We start from the raw sequence: 23,424 nt of genomic DNA, 5'->3' as shown, positions 1-23,424 counted from the left end.
TATAAAATTTTAAACCGCACAGAGGACTCAGTTTACTATCATGGAAAATTAAATAACAAGTACATCACATTTTGCAGTTTTGCTAAACTGATTAATAATTAAGCTCTGAATTCAATGTGTTGGTTTGTCAGATTTGAAAGGAAAGGAAAATATCAAAAGATTTTTGGATGGATTTGTCAAAATACCTCAACTGAAATTTGCTGGTACTTCTTATTTCCATATCAATAAGTCCCACTGAAGGTTAAGCAATTTCTTAACACATGTAATAAAACAGGTGTGATCCAATAAAAAGGTCAGCATCTTTTGTGCGCTTGGCAGTTTCACTTGGCACGGTGAATGCTGGGATGGAAATTTGAGGTTGAGACGCCTATGCAAGTAACGCAGAAAAAATGTAATCTAGCGAGAAATATGCAAGACGCTATGTCATTAAAGCATATCTTTCTGGATGTGTTCCCTTGTCCTCAGATTTAATCAGAAACTGTCCGTTTAACCTCAATTAAAACACACAACAAGCTTTTTGCATGTCACCTTGCAAACAGACCTAACAGATTGTAAATCCAACTTTTTACAAATCTGTTTCAAGCTATAATCGTTTAGACATCTTTGCTGTCTGTTCATTGCAATTAAATCACAGCAAAATCTGTTGATATGGAGTTCATGTAGTAAACCAGATTTCAGCTGGCATATGACTTACTATGTTTAGATGACCTGCTACTCACCAAAGAAGGATCGACAGGTGCTCCACCTTCCTCTCTGCCTTCCCATTGTTCATTTGTTTGATAATTCAAAATTAAAAAAGGAAGGCAGTCAAAGGGAAAGATGTAAGCATTGTTGTTTTAATATGAAAATTAACTTTCCTAATGGAACCAGATATCTTTTAAAGCAACTAAATTCGAACATTAACTAATCAGTAGAAATCTGAACAAATTCTCTGAGCTGAGGACGATCAACCACTCCAAAACATCTCCTAACATTTCGCCAATTAGCCAAAGATCTCCCATTTAATCATGAAGTGCTAATATACAGCTGGTTTACACACTCTTAAAACATCCTGGGCTCTGCTTTGACTCTGCTCTGCCTCTTTGTGTGCAGTTAAACATCTTGACTCATTATTTTACATGCAGGAAGCCAAATCTCCATCTGATGCTTCTGCAAAAAACATGGAAAACATGGAAACTTTGGGAATCTGATTGATGTGAACTTTATTTTTCTATGATCTATAAAATAGATTTGTCTTCTGCTCTCTAACAAACCCCACAGAGTTTTGTTTGTAATACAAGCTTCACTGTAGTGTGTACTTGTACTGTATCCTCTATAACTGAGAAATATCTCCTTGTGAAAATACAGTTCTTCTCTTTTATAACTCCATTCAGTCCCTGACATTAGTTCAGATCTCCCATCTGTACCACAGGGTCGATGCTGCTCTTAGAGCAGATAGAGCTTCTGCAAGTCTGTGTGTGTGTGTGTGTGTGTGTGTGTGTGTGTGTGTGCATGTCTGAGTATTAGCATGCCAGGGTCAGTGCATTCACTGCTTCATTATATTGAGGAAATTGTGAGTATAAATTGTTCTGTGATTTTTGCGCCTCAGGAAGATGTGGTGCCATAGCAACAAATCGGAGTCAGCGCGGTTATTCACACGCACACATTTGCACATACACTCGACACATGCACTTTGTCACCGTCATTACCACTTGTAGCATCTATTCAGCCTGCTCGACACCGGGCTCACAGCAGATAGTCTCACTGCTGCGCTCAGATTGGTCGAAGCGAGGAACCAATTAGATTAGAGAAATGAAGAGATAAAGAGAGCGCAGAGGTAATAATAAAGCCAGACAGTCTCCCTCTGATCTGGCCGGTTACCAACAAACATATGCAAACACATGCAAATAGTTACACACACACACAAGCAGCACACAAATGTTACGTCTGCATTCCCAAACACACATTCACAATGCATAGGGGCACCTCTGGGCTCTGTCGCCCACACCTCATTAGTTGTTTAGTAAAAAAGAAGTAAGAGGGTGGAAGAGGAAGTTTTGTCGTGTCCCTCCATCTTTTTTTTTTTATCGCTCACTGCCCCTAAATGACTTCTCCGTCTATTAGTCAATTTTTTTCTTTGGCTGCAGTTTGCCGCAGTGTTTCCTTTTTCTACATCACCTTTCTTTTTCTCCTCCTCTCTTTTCGCTTTCCCATCTTTTAACCTTGTTCTCAACTTTTGACTTTTATGGCTACTGGAAATTTTCTGCTTCACTTACTCACTTTGCGTTCGACCTGTGTTTGTTTTTTTTAAACTCTTTTCTTGCGGTTGCATGCAAGCCGTGACACCTTTTAGCTTTTTAAATTACGCCGACACCACCAGAGGCTGTGCTGACTGTGATTGACAGGGTCAGATACCTCCCCCTCAACCCTCAACTAACCATTAGCAAGTTTTTTCTTCTTCCTCCACCATCTTCCTTCTTCACAGCAATATCTCTCTTTCACTTCTCTGTTCCTCTTGATTTCATCACTAACTCCTGACATTACCCACTGTTTCAAAATCACCTCTGACATGAACAACACTGAGCAAATACAAAAGGAAGGAAATGTGTGTGTGTGCCTGGACATTGTTTCGCAGCACATCAGGAAGGAAGCAGCAAACTCTGACAGGAGCGGAGCTCTCCTTTACACACATAAACACAGACACAAACAGTAAATGTATAATAATACCTGTATTCATGTTTTATTTTAGTGACAAAGAGAGCACATGGGGACAGCATCTCAAAAGAAGAACATTGCAGGATTTTTAAGTCCTATGATCCCTTACCTCTGTGAGTCCACTTTCTGCATGAAGTGAACTCTCGTCATTAAGTGTGTGCAAACTGTAACTACAGTACACGATGTAATTAGGGTTAGTAAATCATTTACTAATGCTTTATAGACTCTCTTACAGCCATTAGTATGAAAAAATCTTTTGTTGCCAGGTTGTAAAACACTTGCTGTGTGTCTAGCTCTTTAGTTCAACAGTCAACTCTCCAAAGGATTACTTGACTCTCTCAGAAAAAGCTACAGAGCCAAATTGACATAATAAACTCCTTACAGACAATTACAATGCAGAAATGATGGATTTCTACAAAAATCCTTTTATAATGATTTAGTTACAGTTACTTGACAGGACTGCTATATAGAAAGAAACCCATTTAGAAATATCCAGTCTCATCTATCAAATCTGCAGTTTTAATCTTAGTAGGTTGATAACATAATGATTTAAATCAAACATATATTGGATTGTTGTTCCCAATGAATTCAAGTGTAAGGTACAGAGATCCCGGAGCATGAGTCTAGAGCAGTGATGAGGCAGAACCAACCAACAGGGGTATTTTTTCCAAACTTTGGGAATGCAAAAGTTGTTGCTGCTTTGAATGTTTTTTTCTTTTCTTTTTGTCTACAAAAACAATTCATAAAGGAAACTATGCATGTGGCACCTTTCACACACAGGTGTATTCACAATAAAGCAGGAAACAGGAGAATAAATCAAAACAGGCAAATTGAATAACAAGTGCCAGTACTGTAGGAAAAAACAAGCAATCAGATGAATAACAAACAATATAAGCTTCAGATGAGAGACAGGAGTACGCCAAGAACAGTCCAATGGGTGATATATGTCAAAATTAAGGCAGGTAAAAAAAACAAAGACAATAAAATACTAAAAAGACAATAACAAAACAAAGGGATGGGTAAGGTTGTGTAAAGGCAATGAAACATTTACAGTTTTTAATTCGCAGATTATAAACCACAACCCAAGCCATTAATGCAAATATGTAAAGTCAACACTTTTTATAAAAGGTACCCTTTTACTAATTGCTTCAATATTTATAAAAAACCTGAAACCAACTGATGAGACAGACTCAAGATGTAGATGTTAACCTCAGTGACTCATTTCCACAAGACATTAGCCTGATGTTATTCAACATCAGGTGAATAGACTGGAAGGTGCTGCACAGTTTGAATGCTGAAAGTTCCAACCCAGTTATGTATCAGGATACTTAAATTGTATAGAGAGTGACAGTATGTCCCCGACTAACAGTATGAAGTGCTTCATATTCATAACCTTATTCACTATGCTACAGGGAATCAGTCAGAGATGTGGGAGGTGAGGATGAAGACAGTGATTGTCAGCACAAAAACAGGATAGTTTTTTTGCCACTATAAGTTTAGTTCAGAGTTGTTGTTGTTGTTGCTCTAAATCCACTCGGAGCCTCCCTGCATTAGCACTGAGTGACAGTCGCCCTCACATGGATCAAAGGATCAGTTCTGATGTCCTCGCAAACAATTACAGTTTTAGAGTCAGATCTCCACCAGTCCAGGGTCACTCATGCTCTCACACAGAGGGCCCTCAAGTCATAATGCTAATCAAAGAACAAAGCCAGCAGCGCATGTGTCTGCTTTGCTGGAAGCCCGAAAAGACTCAGCCTGTACTCTTTCTCTCAAAACAAATTATAGCCCCCAAGCTGCAGTTTTCTCAGCACAGTGACAGCCTTGTAGCATCACAGTTCCACTCCACATTTTGTTGCCTGAGCCGTCTTTCGAGGATTTAAGCACTTACATAGCAAAATCTGTTTCACTCCACTCACTTTGGACTTATAAAAGCGTAGCTGGACTTTGAAGAAAAAGCTGCCTTTTAGACATTCTGCCTGTTAGACGGCCTCCAGCTTCATCAGCTGATCAATTCATCAGAGATCATAAAATAAGAGAGAAATCATGGTTCCAGGGGCGTGTCCCGACTTTTAGACTGGGTGGGCTCTACTGGGGCACTGACTGATCAGGGGTGGCATGAAGTAGTATGCTCACACATATAGTACATAAGTACATGCGGTGGCCATATAGATTTCAAGGACTCATGTTAACCTAGATCATCTCTGTGGCCATGCCCCTGGCTGGACCAATTACAGTCTTTGGCACACAGTCAACAAAAATACAGTTAGAATAAATTGTGAATTTGCTGGAATCAACAAAAACATGAGAGACACACTGATATGTAGTGTGATTGCATTTCAAAGTGGCTGACCATATAGAGATGTCATAAGGGCACTGGGGTCCTTCTCTTCATCCCCTCATCTGCCTCTTCCTAGTTCTCCACACTCCAATATGGACTCTTGTCAGAACACGGTGCATGTTGGTATGGAAACTGGCTTATAAACTGTTCAGGTTGCCAACGTCCTAACTCACATAGCAACCACAAAGCAGCCTCTCAGAGTGTTGTTGTGCAGCAGCCTTGTGAGTTTCTGATGAAAAGAAGCCAGAAAGGTTCATTGTGTTTGGTATGTGGGTATTCAGCTTGTAATGATGACCCAGTATATTGCTGCTGAATGCAAAGGTTATGGGTTTGTCGCGAAAGAGATGGATTTTGTTAAGGTGACATGCCAGCGATTTGAATGAAGCGGGGCCCACACAGCTACCTTGAAATCTCCTGGAATGGAAATTAAGCACATTGTGCACTGCTTGAAAAGTTATGAGTCATATTGAGACCTTTGTCGCTGAAACATTTAAGCTTTTCAGATTATTTGATCAACTGATGAATTTAATAAGATAGCTGGAACTTAAGAAAAAAAACCTTAAGATAGGCTAGAGCAAATATGCAGCAGCAACCTATGGAGGACTTTAAAAGAATGTTTCCAGCACAAAGACAAATGTTCGTATTTTCAGTTAAGTATACATCATCCTGTACTATTCATTTAATATTAAAATGTTTCAATACTGTAAATTCCATATGAGTAAAAGGTGAAAAAGGGAAATGTGTAGGTTATTAAGGCAGGCCTTCATCATACCAGCTACATATTGGCTGTTTTTCCTCCTCCTGTGTTAATGATGCTTGTTGCATTCAGACACATTGTTTCACAGTGCTTTGCCTCACAGAGTGGAGTCAGCATAACCAACACATTGCACTGTTGAAACAGGTTATCAATACAAACAGTGCAGCTTGCTGTTAAGTGTGTGTGTGTGTGTGTGTGTGTGTGTGTGTGTGTGTGTGTGTGATTGCGTATGTCTGTGTGACTTTCCAAAGTATAGGGTGTGTCATTGTCGCTTTCCTGCTGTTGTTTTATGCTTGTGTTGTTTAAGGAAATTAAGTTATGAGCAACAATAAGGTGAAGTTATATTCACACACACACACACACACACACACACACACACACACACACTTTTGTCAGAGCTGTTGGTCACACACCCCGTGGTGAACGCTTTTATCCAAAGCACTTTGCTCTTAGGTGAGTGGAAGGATTTTTTAGAAGAATTGACAGCCTCAGCAGGGACTGCACTTTGTTTTTTTTTATCAGCTTCATACAGGCCTGTAAATGGAAAGAGTGATAGAGACTAATTTACTGAATAATGAAGTGTCCCATGCAGTGCTATTGGGACCTGTATGAAAAGTCAACACTATACTAGATAGATTGATAGAAACATAGATTGATAAGTGAGTACTAATATAAATACAATACGATAAAAGATAGGGGTGTGCTGGTATCAAAACCCAGACTAGTATTACACTCTGCCACGACTTGGATTTTTGCAATACAGTCATCCCTGTTCAAGACACACGTTTGGTTGAAGAGTACACACAAGGCAACACTGATTGCTCAACCTACCAGCTTCAGCGGCTGGTAAATAGTGATTTGTGACAGACAACGGCTCAATTTGTATCCCCCGGTCTTCTGCATGTTTTGCTCTCAGCAGAGACAGTGGTCTCACACGCTCACTGATCAAAGGGCGCCGACTCCTTGTGTCAGAGCAGGTGTCTGTGTTTACAGTGAAAGTCATTGTGGCATAGTTATCAGGTCAATTTCTATACTCCCCTCTCAGCAAATAACACTAACGACAAGTTGGTTTACTTGCTTGCAGTGCGTCTCTTTCCTCCTGTCTGCAGTTTTTACATAGGCTCCCTTGCCTTAAGTCCAAGATTATTAAAAGAAGCTGACTGTGGCTATGAGTCATGCTCATGGAGCAGCTGCAAATACTGTAACTCCCAACAGTGTTATTGAAAATCTCAGCTAATTTATACTGAATTCTAAATTAAATTGGTTGCCAGTACAAAGACATGACAATGGGTGTGTCATTTGACCTTCTAGAAGATGTCGTCAGGAGCTTAGCAGAAGCATGTTGGACCACTTGGCGGCACTTCAAAGAAGAGTTGCTACGACAGGTGAATAGAGAGTTGGAATAGTCGATTCGTAATGAAAAAAATGCTCGGACATTAATCTTTAGTTCAGCTCTGGACGCCACAGGCCTAAGTTTGGCAATATTCATTGAATGGTAAAAGAGGGGAAAACCAAACCATTATCATGCTAGTGCAGACTCAGAGTCTGGCCCATTAGGACAAAGTTACACACGGCAAGTAAAGAGGACCAAGACTTCTCATCCCTTCTGGAACAACGTGTTCAGGAGAAGGGATAAGAGCCTTCTTTTTTGATCAGTGCTCAGCCTGCCATCCAAGCTTTTACACAGTTACTAAAATCAAGTAGTACAGACAATTTTGAGAAATGTACAGGTTTATTAAAAGGTCTGCTTTATGTTGGAAGGCATGCAAGGAAAAGGTTGTGAACCACTGCACCAAAGGGCAAATTAATTTACCATTCTTTTTTATTTATTTAGAAATTAATGTAAATACTCAAATTGAAGCAGCTGGAACTAGTTAATCTTTGACATTTTTGATAAACATTTAAAATGATTTCTTTATGATTCTTTGATTCATCAACTAGTTGTTTCTGATTCTTATAACATGCAAATGTCGCTATCAAGTTAAAAAGTATGTCTTTAATATCACACTGCACAGTAATGCTTCTCACCAAAGCTTTTCAAATGAATTCATTTTTAGCTATAGGGTGATTACTGTATCACACTAATCATTGACCCAATCTAGCACTGCACTTTTTCCTACCACGGCAAGCACGATCATTCACTGTGTCTCTCCATCTTTTCCTGCTCCTCGTACAGCTGAAGCACATCCACATACACATTGTTCATCAAGCTGAGCTGATTTCTGAAGCGGCCACCTCAAGATGCAAGCCACTATTGTTCCCTGCGATGTGGGTGTCAATGCAGATCCCTTTCAAGCTGGAATAGAGACATTGATGTGAAAGGCTCTTGAAATGTTTTCAGGTCACTGGGGATTGCTTTTAAAGAATGCTGCTAGGAAAAGGCTTCTGATGGGTTTTGATATGAGCCGAAAAAAATAGATTGATGAAAGGTTAATATGTATCTGCAACCGTTATCTATCCTCAATTGATCAAACAGTGAGTCCAATGTACACAAATGTACTTTAAACTCATTTGAAAAACTGCCCTCCAATTAGCCTTTAAACAAAACAGTTATATGAGTAGCTGTTAAAAAGATAATAAATAAATCAGTCAAAAGATTGACATGTTCTAGTTATCTCTGCCCTTTTCTTGGACTCACTGATCAGCAGGAGTGAAACTAGTTCTGTGGGGGATGAGGGAGTTCCATACACCTAGGGCCAAACCTGAGTGTGCATCAGGATGCTGTTAATATAGCCCCACCATTATGTATATTAGCCCTATTCCCCTGAGTGCACCTTCTCCATTTAGAGCTTTCAATCACCCCTCTGCTTTCCGGGAGTCAGGACACACACAAACCCATGCACACACACACACACACACACACTCATAGATTTCCATACATATGCACTTTCAATCACTTTTTTATCGCCATTATATAAACACACAAACACACACACATTTAAACCACATCACAGCCATACACGTGTACATTGTTAATTAACATACACACAATACACACACACACACACACACACACACACACACACACACACACACACACACACACACACACACACACACACACACACACACACACACACACAAAGCCAACCAAGGTTGCTGGATTTATCCTCGGTAGACTCCAGGTCCCTGACTTGCTAATTATGCTCTTCTGCACTGTAGTAATTCATGCTGTTGCACTGTGTGTACAGTATGTGTGTTTGTGTGTGTGTGTGTGTGTGTCTGTGTGTGTGTGTGTGTGTGTGTGTGTGTGTGTGTGTGTGTGTGTGTGTGTGTGTGTGTGTGTGTGTTTGGGGAGGGGGGCATAGTGCATATTGGTGTGTGTGTTTGAAAGACTCAGTGAGTAAGTGATCACAGGGTGGGTTTTGTGTGTTGATTGCATTTGAGCAGCAACAACAGGCTCTGTTTTAATCAAAAACCAAGAATCAATACACTATTCTCTGTTCAGCCAAAGTAATGTGTGTGTGTGTGTGTGTGTGTGTGTGTGTGTATGTGTGTGTATTTGGGGGAGGGGGTGTTTGGGAGTGAGTGGCTATAAAAGGTAATCTAGAGCCCGTGGTCAAAGCAAATAAGGGGAGACAGTCTATAAGGGGAATTTGCTTTGAACCGGCCTTTTTTTCAGGTGTGTTTGCACTCCCCTGGCTGCCTGCGTGTTCCCCAAGCACATGTAAGCTCTGATAAAATTAACCTTTAGATTGCTGTCTATCTTTCAGTGTATCTTGCTGCTATTAGAACTAGTTAATAGAGTCTCAGGGTGTTTTGTATTATAGTAACCTTTCACACTCACCTCAACATCACTCCATGGCTCTAGGATCAAAGGACCAACCCCGCCTGGCTCCTCCTGTCAACTCCATCTTTCTTCACCCCGACCTCTCCAAGCATTGATTAAAAAAAATCAAAAGAAATTGATTTTTAAATCCATGTCAAACAAATGTCATACACAATACCAGAGAAAAAAGTTGTATAGAAGAATAAGCAAAACACTCTTTTTAATATGCTATAATAGTACATTTGTATTTCGCTACAATAATTAATTCAACATTAGCATTCTGTTAGTGGCAGTGTAGTACAGCAGAGAAGAAAATCAAAGTTTTAATAAGTTTCAAAAACCCTTAGAATGACTTTTCTTGAAATGCAATTTTGTTCAAGTGGTTAAAAAAATCCAAAATGTTCAAAGATCTTTTGTTAATTAAATCTCAATCCATTTCAGCCTCAAGTAAACGTGTTACAGCACTTTTTAGTGTTGATTGTTTTTCCCAAACAAATTCTCCTGGTCAGACCAATTTTCAGCACTTGAACCAAAGCAGCTCGGTTCCTTAGAATTAAAAGAGCTGCTTTCATTAGCTGGATGGAATCCAACCACTGTGATTATTTACCAGAGTTAGCTTCAAATGTATTCTGCCCAAGCCCATGAAAGTGATTGACATTTCCCTTGCCTTTGAAAAAGCACCGTTTGGAAAGAAAGCTTTTCCTCACCAGAACTACTAAAAAAAAACCCTTAGGATTAATAAAACTCTGAATCTGAAACTATAACTATCACGAGCATTGCCCTGAAACAGCCGCATAAGATAGACATTTTCAATGTGATATAACTTGACGTTGTGTGTGAATTGTGCGCAGCTCCTGAGAAGCATGTATTTAGTAAATGACTTTCTTGTTTGTTGTCAGATTGATGGACCACATTAGACAGTCCTATTCAACCTCTGGTACTGCATACGTCACTGCCAATGTCACCTTACGCATTCAGCTGTTAGCGGCACACAGGACGCCTCCTGCATCAGTGGGGGGCTGATATGATGACTCTGTCGGCTGATGAGATGAACAGAGCACTGGTATGATGTGACTATGTTTGTGATCGGCTCGTTTAGGAGCTAAATGAGGATTTATTTTATAACTAGTGTGTTGTAAAATTTATTCAAGGTGGAAATCAAATATAAAAATAGTATTTGATGGGAAAATTATACAGTTTATTTTTCGTAAAGCTTTTGCATGTTTGAAGAACTCAGGCATGTTTGGTTTTTTTTCGATAATGTAGCTTTAGTTAACTAACACTGATTATAGACCTAATTAAAGATATAACCTTACCATCGTAAAATTATATGAAAAATACAATTCTCTTAACTGCTCTGTAGCTTTCGATCAAATGGGGAAAAAAATGTCAGATGTTTTTAGCTGATTATGTAAAGTGTCAAAATGTAAGATTTTTTTTTTTTTTTTTAAAGATTTTTTTTGGGCTTTTTGTGCCTTTAAATGAGAGATAGGACAGTGGATAGAGTCGAAAATCAGGGAGAGAGAGTGGGGAACGACAGCCAGAGAGCGGGAAAGGAGCCAGAGGCTGGATTCGAACCTAGGCCGCCCGCTTGGAAGACTATAGCCTCCATACATGGAGCGCGAGCACTGACCACTGCGTCACAATGCGCCACAGAAATGTAAGATTAACAGACTCTAAGAAACATTTTCTGTTGTCTTACCTTTACCTTTTAGGTGAATGCCACTTAAACAACCTGTTCAATGTGAGGTTCAAATTGTAATCAAAATTTGACTTCTTGTAAGATATCAGCCAACATGAATTGTTTGTGTCATAGTGTTTTAAAGGAATAAAACCACAATCTCAAATTCTTAAATGTTATAAACATGCCACCTTCGCTCTTAGCTTAGCATTTGAGAAGAGGAGAAATGAGAGAAGAAATGAGAGAAGAAATGATGTGTAATAATTTTTATGTCCATTAGAGGGCCCCTGTCAAACAATAAAAAAATATAGGTCATTTGAGATGTTTAAACAAATCAACAAAACAGTCAAGGTTTCTTGTGATGATAAAAGCATCCCAAAAAATCTTTAAATAATATTAATATTATTAGTGATGGAATTAGTATTTGGGATAGGTTTCATGATTCCCCCTCTTCTCCATGAGTTGATAGTGAATCAACCTTAGCATATATCCTCCCAGTGTACATACAGATAGTATTGACAGTGCTGACAGTTGGAAACTAAACCATGAGAAGTGATTACAGAGGCAGTAAGACCCAGAGGAGGAGCAGAGAGAGAGAAATCGAGAGAGAAGGAGATAGGGAGAGAGAGAGAGAGTGAGAGAGGGAGAGGTGGGAGGAGAGAGGAGAGAGGAGGAGGAGGGACTGTGTTCACTCTCAGCTTATGCGTTGCGGCTCGTGGTGTTAGCGCAGCCAGTGTGCGTCTCAGACTGCCAGCGCGAGTGTGTGCATCGGTGCGTCCGCTGTGTGTGTGAATGTGTGTGTGACTCCAGCGCTCTCTCTGCGTACGACAGGTGGAGATGACATGACTGCGTTCGAGAGGAAGAAAGGAAAGGACCTGTAAGGACTTCACTTACTTACTCTCTCTCTCTCTCTCTCTCTCTCTCACACACACACACACACACACACACACACACACACGTAAACACCCTCACCTTTCACGCTACATTCCCTCACACACACCTTTAAATTCCTGCACACTGTGGTTCAGGGAAAAGATAAGTTGTTGTGTGTGTGTTTGTGTGTACATTTTCATTTTTATCAGACTGAGTATCAGCTGACTCCATGTGTTCACAGCAACCACACACAATCACGTCCTGACTCTTATTTTTGATGCCTGCAGACGCGGTCAGCAAGTGTTTCTGCGTCCTGAGGAGAGTTCAGCTCCAGCCCTGAATACCAGACAGTCCACTGCACTGTCCGAGCAACTCCAGGTAAGATTGTTCTTCTTCTCTTCTCTTCTCTTCTCTTCTCTTCTCTTCTCCTCTCTTCTCTTCTCTTCTCTTCTCTTCTCTTCTCTGCTTCTCCTCTCCTCCTCTCTTCTCTTCTCTTCTCTTCTCCTCTCTTCTCTTCTCTGCTTCTCCTCTCCTCCTCTCTTCTCTTCTCTTCTCTTCTCCTCTCTTCTCTTCTCCTCTCCTTCTCTTCTCTTCTCTTCTCTTCTCTTCTCCTCTCTTCTCTTCTCCTTCTCTTCTCTTCTCTTCTCTTCTCTCCTCTCCTCCTCTCTTCTCTTCTCTTCTCTTCTCTCCTCTCTTCTTCTCTTCTCTTCTCTTCTCCTTCTCTTCTCTTCTCTTCTCCTTCTCTTCTCCTGCACGCTGTCTGAAAAACAGGATGCTATACACCTCACGCCCTATGCCCTCTTCTCTCTTCCTTTTCCTGTCCTCTTCTTAACTGTCTTTGTCCTGTCTGGAACAACTAAACTGAAGACAATGATATGTTCACGTCAAAACACTCCTCATGAAAATAGGTCTCAAAATCCCATTAAACAAACACACTCCTGTCCCTCTGTCGTCCCCTAACCCTTCTTGTTTCTTGGGCACAATGAACTTTAGTCCAGAGGAGGTAAGTTTCAGCTCCTGTTGCTGCAGCTTTCTGTCTTATTCTTCCTCATGATTGAGGCGGTGAGTTACTTATTACTTGCCTGGAGCTTCTGTGTTTGTGTCTCTGTGGATGTGTGTGTGTGTGTGTGTGTGTGTGTGTGTGTGTGTGTGTGTGTCTGAGGGAGGGCTCAGATAAAAGACTGAAAGATAAAACAAAACAGCAATAAACATGAAAGGTAGGAAATTAAAGACAGTGACATTTTTGTTTGAATGGCGGTTGTTTGAGTGTGTGTGTGTGTGTGTGTGTGTGTGTGTGTGTGTGTGTGTGTGTGTGTGTGTGTGTCACTTGCAAGTTTGTGTGTGTGTGTGTGTGTGTGTTATAGGATACTACATTTTACAGTTGAGTTGATGCAATTTGTTTTTGAAATCCCCAGAGCGGCAAGCCTCTAGCTTTTCTCCCTTTGACATCTTGTTTGGGTCTTTTGTGTTACTCTGATTTGATACACACAGGCTGAAATTTAAAATAGCTGCTTTTATGTATACTCACACGGTCAAACATGCACTAGCTGAGAGTGTGTGTTTGGCCTTACACCGGGTGTGTTTTGGGTGTTTGTGCCTGCATGCAGAGAGATTTAATGATGCTGGCAGGAAAATAGAAAAAAAAATTATGTTTGATTGGCTGCCAGCGTCGACATGTTCTGCTCAGATCCAATTACCTAGGCAGATACACACACGCAGTGACGTAGGAGCACGTGCACACACTTTGATGACACACAACCTTACAATCGCGGGTTTTGCCATTCAAACATGAAAGAGATAAATAACCATATTAATCATACTTTGTTCAAAGAAGTACTTGTGCATTTTATGTATTTCAGTGTGTTTCAGGGCAAAGCTCAAATACATAAATACACACACATCTGATCATATACATATGCACACATACAACATGTACTTATGTGGCTGTGTCCTTGTTTCTGATTGGTTTACAGCTCAAGAAATCTCCTTTTCATTTCAAACAAACCTGGGTGGAGTGTGTTTGTGTCTTTACAGTGTGTCATACACATTTCTTCTGTCATCTTGCCCAGCTACATTCCTCTCTTGCAGCCTTTGTGTTTGTAAGTGGTTTGTTGTTGAAGTGCAGCATTACTGTAATTCTGTGAGTTTGCCATTGAACATGCGGTGCATGCAGCACCACCTGCAGGAGCTGCTTGAAATAAAGAGTGTGTTTAGAGAAAAGTCTCTTTCTATTAACTTCTTAGTACAGAGAGGTTTTTTAGCAGTTTTGTGGCTCCGGTTCCATGAAAGGGTTTTGGTGATGTCATGACTCTTATCCTCTGATTTAACAGATTTAGACGCAGATGTCTGTGATGGGAAGCGTCTGAGCGTCCACAAATGCTAAGCATATTTCTGTATTTGTGCTGCCATGAATCCGTGTAATTGCGTGAACCCATGCCTTTGTACAATTTCTTTTTGGATGTAGGAGTGATATTGCTGAATGTATGTGTGTGATTGTAGATTTGTTTGTGCTTGTGTGCCAATGAGGCAGTAAAAGCAGCAGGTTAATCTCCTCTCAGTCTCCAGCTGAACAGATGTGAGGATTATTTTGTCAGGGAATCTGGGTGGAGCTTTTTGTGCGTCTGTATTTGTGAGGGAGAGGCTAGTTCACTCTTAAAATTCAACGAAAAAAGTGTTTTTGTGGATCCTAGGGATGCCCCCGACTGGGGAAAAGTTATCTAAATGTATTAATGTGTTTCAAGACATCATAAAATGTTTTGTGTCCTGAGGCTAAATTGCTCCTGTTGATGCATCAGTGGCTTATGAATGTGTATGAATGGGATTAATTAATACTAATATTGAGGCAACTGCTAGTAGATCTTTAGTACATATTACATTGCCTGTCTGTTCTACATGTTCTTAAGTAATTCAAAATGTATTTTCATTTTAATAACTGTCCATATTTAAACACTAGACTTCAATTGGTACCTACACTGATCACTGTATGAAGTCTTGTGCTCAACAGTGTAGACAACATTTAAAGAGAACCTGAAGCAGCACTTGGTTACAGGTGTGTTTTTCCGCCTGCCCTGACCCTCCCACCCATTCCCCCCCATCACATCCCTAAACCCCTCCCCCAGCTCCCTGCCAATTCTCTGCATCACTCCCTGTCATCACCGCCATTTGGCACCACAGATGTCTCTGCAGTTTCTTCCCATTTATAAAAACACAATGTTCCTAAAGCAAAGGAAAGTTCTTGATGGAATAAGGCCATTATGACTTAAAAACAATAGCATGGCACGTTATTGTGTCTGTGTATATTTGTGTGATAGCAAGTTTGTGTCCAGGAACTCCACAGTGCAGTGCCCCAGATGGATTGACCTTATTGACATGAAAGTGTTTTGCTGGACAGAGAAGGTTTAGCTTTCTAAAGTTGCAGTGTAACACTTTTTAGAGAGTGGGACAAACAGGGCTGAGCTTACTGCTGGAGGATAATGCAAAAAAGAAATTGTGGGAATTCATTCTTGTTCTGTCCTACTTTTGAGTGTGCAAGTTGATGCTTGCCATTGATCTGTTTTCTGATCTGACCTCAGACATCTGAAATTGTGATGCCAGATCACTGTTTTAATTACTGGTCTCCAAACACGACAGCCCTTTCATTTCAACTTTGCTCTTGTCATAACACCTCTACCTGTACCCCTTTTTCCTGACAATTTCAACAAACTGTCCATGTTTACCTCCTGTATTTTAAAAGAGTGAGCAGGTAGATGTTGAAAGTCTGGCTCTAGGGCTTAACAGGTGAGCCATGGAGAAAGATTATGATGCAAGTTTCTCTTGAAGATATTATTACTAAAAAAAAACGTACTTTGTGCTGATTTGAGCTTAGTGTGCGTTCTCACTGAAAGGGTTATAATTAGTGATTAAAAACGCATCCAAAGATTATTTGGACTTTTGCCAAGCAAAAAAGCAATAAAAGGAAGACATGCAGTTCATTCATCAGCCATTAATCCAATGATGACTTGAAATAAAAGCTGTCACTAAATTTCCAGTTTTTCACTCAGACATGTGGAAACCGTTTTCTCCTAAAGACCTGACTTGGACATTTCAGCCTAATGTTTAACCTTTAATATGATTTTCTTCTTACTCTGCTTTTATCTTTAATGTACGAACCAGCAGCCTGATGTGCATGAAGCAGCCAATACAGATCGTGAAATTCAGCACATTTAGCACTTTAACACACACACAAACACACACACACACACACACACAAACGCAACACTAGAGCTCAGAGTTAGTGAACACTTGACGCCTATAAGATTGAAACAAATGATCTCCACTGGCAGCACAGGACCAGCGACCTATGTAGGCAGTACGGTGATGTACCATATGTGATGTGGTGGAGGAGCCACGACAGGGAAAATGGATTGTAGGTCATTTTGCACCACCAGATAGCAGCTGTATTTAATGGCCCTCAACGTCTGCAGAAGCTGTGTTCTCTGTGACCCAGACACTGTAGTAACAGTTTGTGGAAAACCTGTGGTTTTTATTAAGTTTTTATTTTTTTTAATCTATTGGATCCATAGTGTTGTTGTGATCATCATGTGAAAGTCAGCTATCACTGTCACCCTTTGAGTTTCTGTCTACTAGCGGTGCGTTCTTCCTCTCTGTTTTATCACATTGATCGCTTGTGGCTTGAATTAAACTATTGGGAACAGGATCCATAACATGTTACAATTCCCAACCCTGTTGCAAACGCCAGGGGACTCGAGGGTAACAGGTAAGGCGTGACATGCATACGTAGTAGCTGCAGCAGCAGAGAATGTGCTTTGAGTTGACAGCTTAAATCGATCGCCTGGTTGGTGATGGCTGTGGGCAAGCTGGGTCAGTGTATCAACTGATCCAGAGTGTGGTGCAAGCTGAGGGATGTGTGAACAAGCTTGCAGACTTTGTTACTTTTTTATGTTCTGTATTTAACAGGTTAAGGGTTTGTATTACATTGCATGTATGCAGTAGGTACATGCACATACATAAAAAGCATTATTTTGACCAGCGTCAAGACACATCTCTTGTGCATAATTCACTTGTGAATTCGGGGGGGGTTGTTCCTTTGGCTTGTGTGAGAGCAGAGCAGGCATTAAAATACCACCCACCTGTTCTGTGCAAGATAAACTAACCCTTACCCTCTTCTATGCAGCAAAAGCACTGACTGGTGCTGACTCAGGGACACAGAACAAACAGTAAAGATGAAAACCCTTCAGTAAACTTTCTACATCAATAATAATCTGGTAAAAATAATTGGACCACTAATGTGTCTGTGTAGGTTCTCAGTCATCCACCTCTAGATTTCAGCACTGTGAATGTGAAGCTAGCGTTTTCTTGATCTGTCCAGTAGAATCTACTTTCTTGAAATGTATTAACCACTAGTTTAGGCCTACAGTTTAGGAGCTTATGAGTACACACATCCTGGTAAACACATCCATGTTGTGAGCATACATATTTGACATCTAGTATTATTAATTTGTTAAAACTGGTGTGTTGAGGTTAAATTTGTTTGAACTACATTGCATACAGATAGCTGGTGAAGTCCATGGGTTCTGTATAAATATTCTGTCCCTCCTCCGAAGAGGTGTACGGTGGCTGTGGCTCAGTGGTAGAGTCGGTTGTCTGTCAACCAAAAGGTGGAGGGTTCGTTCCACAGCTCCTGCAGCAACATGTCCGATGTGTCCTTGGACAAGACACTTAACCCCAGGTTGCTCCCGCCACTGCATCAGCGGCGCGTGAATGCGTATGAAGGGATCAGTTAATACTTATGGACACTTCACATAGCAGCCTCTACCATCAGTGTGTGGTGGTGGTGTGACCTCTGGGGTGAAAGCGCTTTGAGTAGTCAGAAACTAGAAAGGCGTTATACAAGCTCACGTCCATTTACCATTTAGGCCAAAACCCATAAATAAATATGAATTTCATCAGTGGTGGAACAATGCCATTGAATTCCCCCCTTCCATACCCAATGAATCTAAAATTAATTTCAAAAACTTTAATATTATCACTTTAATAGTTTTGTTATAATCTGTTTTTATATGTTGAAGTGAAGCATATGATCCTTTCTGTTTCTTATTATTTGCCTAAACTTAAGTGATGTTTTCTGACTTGAGAAAAATTCAGTAAATCTGGTGTTGATATTTTTCCAGTTTTTATTATTCAGTTTTTATTCTTTGTAATTTGATGTATAATTAAAACACTTGAACCTGCTCCAAACTCCCTGCAATATTGGATTCATATAAAGTTATTCTGTTGATGTAATCCTTTCTCCTGCTGTGGTGCTTTATCCTGCTGTGCTGCATTTATCCTCTCTCAGGTCTCAAAGTGGCTGTATGATGCAAATCCAAAACACAGGGGGGTAAAGTGTTTTGCATTTCAGGGACACACCACTGTAGCGTTACGTGCTGTAGAGTTCAAAGTGATGAAAATAAATTTATACAAGTAGGGACAACTGAGCTTGGTCTGCTACGTCACTTTGAATCACATGTTGTGATAAATGACCGAAGACACAAGGGCACCTTCACTGCACAGCAACCCTCACAGCAGAGCACTGTACGTATATATATGTCTCTGTGTGTGTGTGTGTGTGTGTGTGTGTGTGTGTGTGTGTGAGAGTGAGTGTGAGTTTATGTCTGTGTGTGTCATGGCTTGTGCCATGTCTTTGATAAATGGACTGCATTCTTCATTGCTGCTGAATTTTATCTCAAGTGGTTCCTTGCAGGGAATTGAGCGAGCTTTTTCTCTTTGTTCATGGGTATCTGTTTTTGCGAGTGTTTGCTTATTTCCTGTTTTTCCACAGTCCACCACTCTACAGATGCACTTCGGCCAAATATACCGCCTGATTGTATATTTGCTGGTGTGCAAACTCCAAAGAGTACGAGTAGAGCTCCTCATTCATTCAGACAGCTCGCTGACAGTCGCGTCACATTCGCTGTTTGTTGGCTGATTTGAGAATATAATTACACACAAAGCAGGGAGCTGAAAATTCTGGAATATTATGTTTAACTTTAACAGCAGCGCGACATAAGTGTGGCCTATTATCAACCTCTGGCTTCAAAGAGAAACAGTTTCCTTTCAAAATCACTCATACATTTATAAAATAGTATTTCCCTCAATTTGTAATTTCCCTTTACAACAGTCTTTGTTTATAGCCCCTTAACACATCGATTCAACAAAAGTAACCACGACGCAGTGGTAATACAATTTTAGGTGTTTGTGACTTGCAAAGCTCTTTATTGAGTCTGAAAAAATGACGAAGGCTATATGTACTCTGTGTTAATAATGAAATATCAGATCACCGTTGATATTTCTCATGTTTAATCTCCCTCTTGTTCTGTGTCTCTCTGCCCCTCTCTGTGTAAATTAGTCACCCATTTCTAAGACCGTTTTCTAATAAGCCTAGCTGCAGAAACCTGCATAATATTTAAAAACATCCTGGAAATGGACTAAAAGATATAGAACTGGATTTCATGCTACAACATTTCAACAATCAATAACGTGAAGTTATGGGAGATATTTCTTCCAATGAGATCTCTCTTTCTCTTCATCTCCTTTTATCTCTGTACAGTTGTTTTTTTTTGTGGCTGAATATAAATTATAGATCAGTTTTTAACTTGTTTTAAAGTTCAACCCTGAAACCAGTAAAATCCTGTTAAGTAAAGAATAATTAATAACTATATTTTATTGACGTCTAAGTTGTCTAAGTTGATCACAAAGCACTTTCCCCTTTCCTGTACAGGATCCATTCTTGTCACATTTATATAGCCAAGACATTTTAATTATGATTCATGGCCTTATTTTGAGTAGAACTCATAAAGAAAGACAGGGCTGACAGCAGTCACTCACACAGCAAACATGCAGTCTCTGATTTTTTAAATGTCATGTTTTCTTCTTCTTCACACAAAAACAAAAACAATAACAAAAGATGACGTTGAGGCTGGCGGAGAATCATGGGAGTGATTCTCTCTGCTGCTCCAGCCCCATGATGAAAACAAACTCAGAGTTTACGGTAGTCAAAATGAACGGGCGAAACTGACCTGAGACCTGCTCTCTGAAATGTGTTTTTTTTTAAACAGTCCATGAAAGGTGACATGACAGTAAGATGTAGATCTATTCTATCCTGTCTGCTTTAGAGTGACGTGTCAGTGGTACATGTAGTACAAAGCAGGATTTGAATTTACTTGATTTTAAGAAAGACAAGAAACATGCAGAATAAACATTCATCAAGAAAACCCTTTATCCTTTATCTTCAAAAGCTATTTGTAAATGTAGTTGTAAAACTCATGCTTCCAAAGGGCAAATTATTTCATTAAAAGCGCTCTCATCCATAAAGAAGGAATGTAAAACAGTTTATGCAACATGACATAACTTGCCACTTTTCCAAACCCTCGGGCTTCATAATGTACTTTGAGGTTATGTCAATATAAGATAATTGTATTCATCCAGAGGTTTTCAAAGCTTGAGGACAGATCTTCTGTTGAACAGCCTACTTGACACAAACAGGCGTCACTCTCAAGCTAATTCTTCCATGAAGAAAAAAAGATAAAATCTTGAGGTGTCTTTGTCAGGCTGTGAGGCACATTAACCGCTGTGAGCAGAAAAAGAAACAACACATGAGTCATCATTCAACTAATGTAGGCAGGAAGTCCACAGAGAAGTCCTTTTTCTGCAACTATTTCTTAAAGTAATACTCCACCCAGAATCTGTTTCTTTTTTAGTATCAAGAACACCACTGTAAGCTTGAAAGTTTCTGTAGCTTAAAAGAGTGAAGTCTCTTTTTTTTAACGATGACAGCAAATGTCTGCAGTACTGTATCTACATGTACATGTATACCAGGTGTAAGTACATATGAGTCACGTCAGTCCCTCGTTAATTAACAAACTAGACTAATCTTTTTCAGTTAACTGATATATCAAGAATTGTATTTCCTCACTTTAGTTTGATTACAGTACTTCAAGAGGCAGTGATTAAAGCGATGAAATTGGACAAAATCCCATTTTTATTTTCCAGTCATAAAAAATAAGAGTAAAGAGATGCTGGTGTGTTGCTGATCATGAGCCCACCTTTGTAGGGGATGCAATTAATAATTTTTGACAATAATTTAAAAAAAACTCATTTAAAGCTCTATCAAATATTATTTATTGAAGTCACACAATCAAATACAATTCAAAGTAGATAATTTCCCTTGTTGGCAAACAGGAAGCCAATTATTATTAGCCAAATGCATAGCTTTCTCTGCCCCCCCCCCCCCCCCCCCCCCCTCATTTCAACCATTTATGCCACACAAAATAAACTTGGAACTTTTTTTGTTTTTTTTTAAAGCCAATGTATAAAATCTATCTAAAACTTAAAGTGGGTGGCCCACCCACACTGCTTTCTAAAAGAGAACATGGCTCTGTCTTCATCTGGCATCTCTGCTGAAGCTCAACACCAGCAAGATAGATAAGGACGGGAGTGCAGAGGCAGCATGAGTAATAGACAGTTTGTCATAGACAGATAGATAGATAGATAGATAGATAGATAGATAGAAAGATAGAAAGATACTGTATGTAGATAGATAGAAGTGCTCTCTGTTCAAAATGCACTTTTCATTTCTCTCTTATTATCTGACTGTGTTTTTTGGGGGTTGTTTATAAGTGCCATTCTCCTTCTGTCCCATTCAATTTGCAGTCCTTCCATTGTGGTAACGGAGCATTAGTGAAAGGAAACTTGAATAGAGTGGAGAATAAAAGGCAGAAAAGAAAAGAGCGGAGGAAGTGGGTAACAGAACAGCAAGGGAAGAGGTGTGATATGTGATTTCCCCGGGGGATTTGACTAAAAGTGAGGGGCGTGTTCCTTTCTCTATAGCACTCTTACACCGTTCATGTGCGTTTTGTGCAGTCAGCGCGCGCGCGTGTGTGTGTGTGTGTGTGTGTGTGTGTGTGTGTGTGTGCACACTTGTCTGTGTATGTGTGGGAAGGTTCACCTACACTGTGCCACTCTGCAGTACTGACCTTCATGTATCTCTGACATGCTCCAGTTCTCCCATTGGACAGAAATTTCAATAACCAGCCACTCCAATAAAAGTGAGCGTGTGTGTGTGTGTGTGTGTGTGTGTGTGTGTGTGTGTGTGTGTGTGTGTGTGTGTGTGAGAGAGAGAGTGTGTGTAAGGGTATTTCTGAGTGTGGGTGCATGCATGTGTGTTGAACATCTCTGGTATATGGGCGTGTTACTTTATAGTCACCTTTTCAGACATGGGTTAACTGACTTCCTTATTGATCCAATTCACACTGATAATGGAGATTGATCTCCTTCCATTTCCACGTGCACACTTACACACACAGGCTACTATGTACACAAACCCACATACTCACACGTTCAAACCGAATGTTCCATAGGCACAGAGATCAGCATCCCTAAGGCCTCTATACCTTTTACTCTAAAAGCTCAGCTGCTTCAGGAGGGATACATTGAGACATGTGAGTGGCTTTTAGACATCCCTGTGGACACTCTGACAGTGAACTGCAAGGGAAATATGATCTTCTATATCTTTAGGGACAGTTCAAGTAAAATACAAGCTGCTTTTGGCACGCAAATATGTCCAAACATTGATGTCCAGATGAGTCTCATATGATTCCAACAAAAATAATGCGCTGTGGCGATGAGTCACACAAATGCTCAATGCAAGGCAGATCCTTTTTATTGTCATATTAATGTGTTCATCTGTCTTGTATTTCAAGAACCCTTACTGGTATGAAACTCTTTACTCGACTGTGCTTCATAATAATTTGAAGTGGGAGCTATCTGTCTTTAATTAAGCCTTGCACCAATTATCTGCTTTAGTTGCAGCAACACCAGCACCGGCACTTTAAGCTGGTTTGGGTAGGATTGTTTCCCAGACAGCATTGAATCCTTTATTCATAAAACAAAAGGACAACCATTAACCCCGAACTCAAATCTGCATATTTTCGCTGCTTTTTTAAATCATTAAGGCAATGGTCTGTTTTTGCAAATGGGAAAACGCTTTCGAAACTACATGACAAAAAGTAGAGTACATGAACTAAAACTCTTTAAGGCACCCTGTAAGTGTACTCAAAGAAACCCAGTAGACAAGCGACATTCGAGCTGAAAATGACCTGGAAGGTGTGAATGTCTAATCCTTGAATGTAATGAATGAAAGCAAATTTCCATGATTATACAAAAAAAAAGAAAAATCATGAAATGTTTGGTCCTGTATGGAACTCATTATTTGTTGTTACACATACAACTGTAACTTTCTTTAAAACTTCACCAGTTCACCCTTCTTTTACTCT

The 23,424-nt window shown here is 40.0% G+C and overlaps 1 protein-coding gene across 2 annotated transcripts in view; it reads left to right on the top strand.

Moving 5' to 3' along the window:
- LOC132980289 (cGMP-dependent 3',5'-cyclic phosphodiesterase) overlaps window positions 1–23,424 on the top strand; it is a 145,380-nt gene that overhangs the window by 37,770 nt on the left and 84,186 nt on the right. The window contains exons 1-2 of one of the 2 annotated variants that reach the window (XM_061046339.1): window positions 11,935–12,116; window positions 12,400–12,490. In XM_061046339.1, coding sequence (XP_060902322.1) covers window positions 12,082–12,116; window positions 12,400–12,490 — 126 coding nt within the window. In that variant the 5' untranslated portion in view covers window positions 11,935–12,081. Of the gene's footprint in view, window positions 1–11,934; window positions 12,117–12,399; window positions 12,491–23,424 lie in introns of those variants that run through there. The other variant, XM_061046338.1, reaches the window with a different exon arrangement.

This window comes from Labrus mixtus, chromosome 9 (assembly GCF_963584025.1).
Source record: "Labrus mixtus chromosome 9, fLabMix1.1, whole genome shotgun sequence".
NCBI classification, from domain to species: Eukaryota; Metazoa; Chordata; class Actinopteri; order Labriformes; family Labridae; genus Labrus; species Labrus mixtus.
Note: the sequence above shows the minus strand (reverse complement) of the source record. Positions and strands in the feature narration are given on the sequence as shown.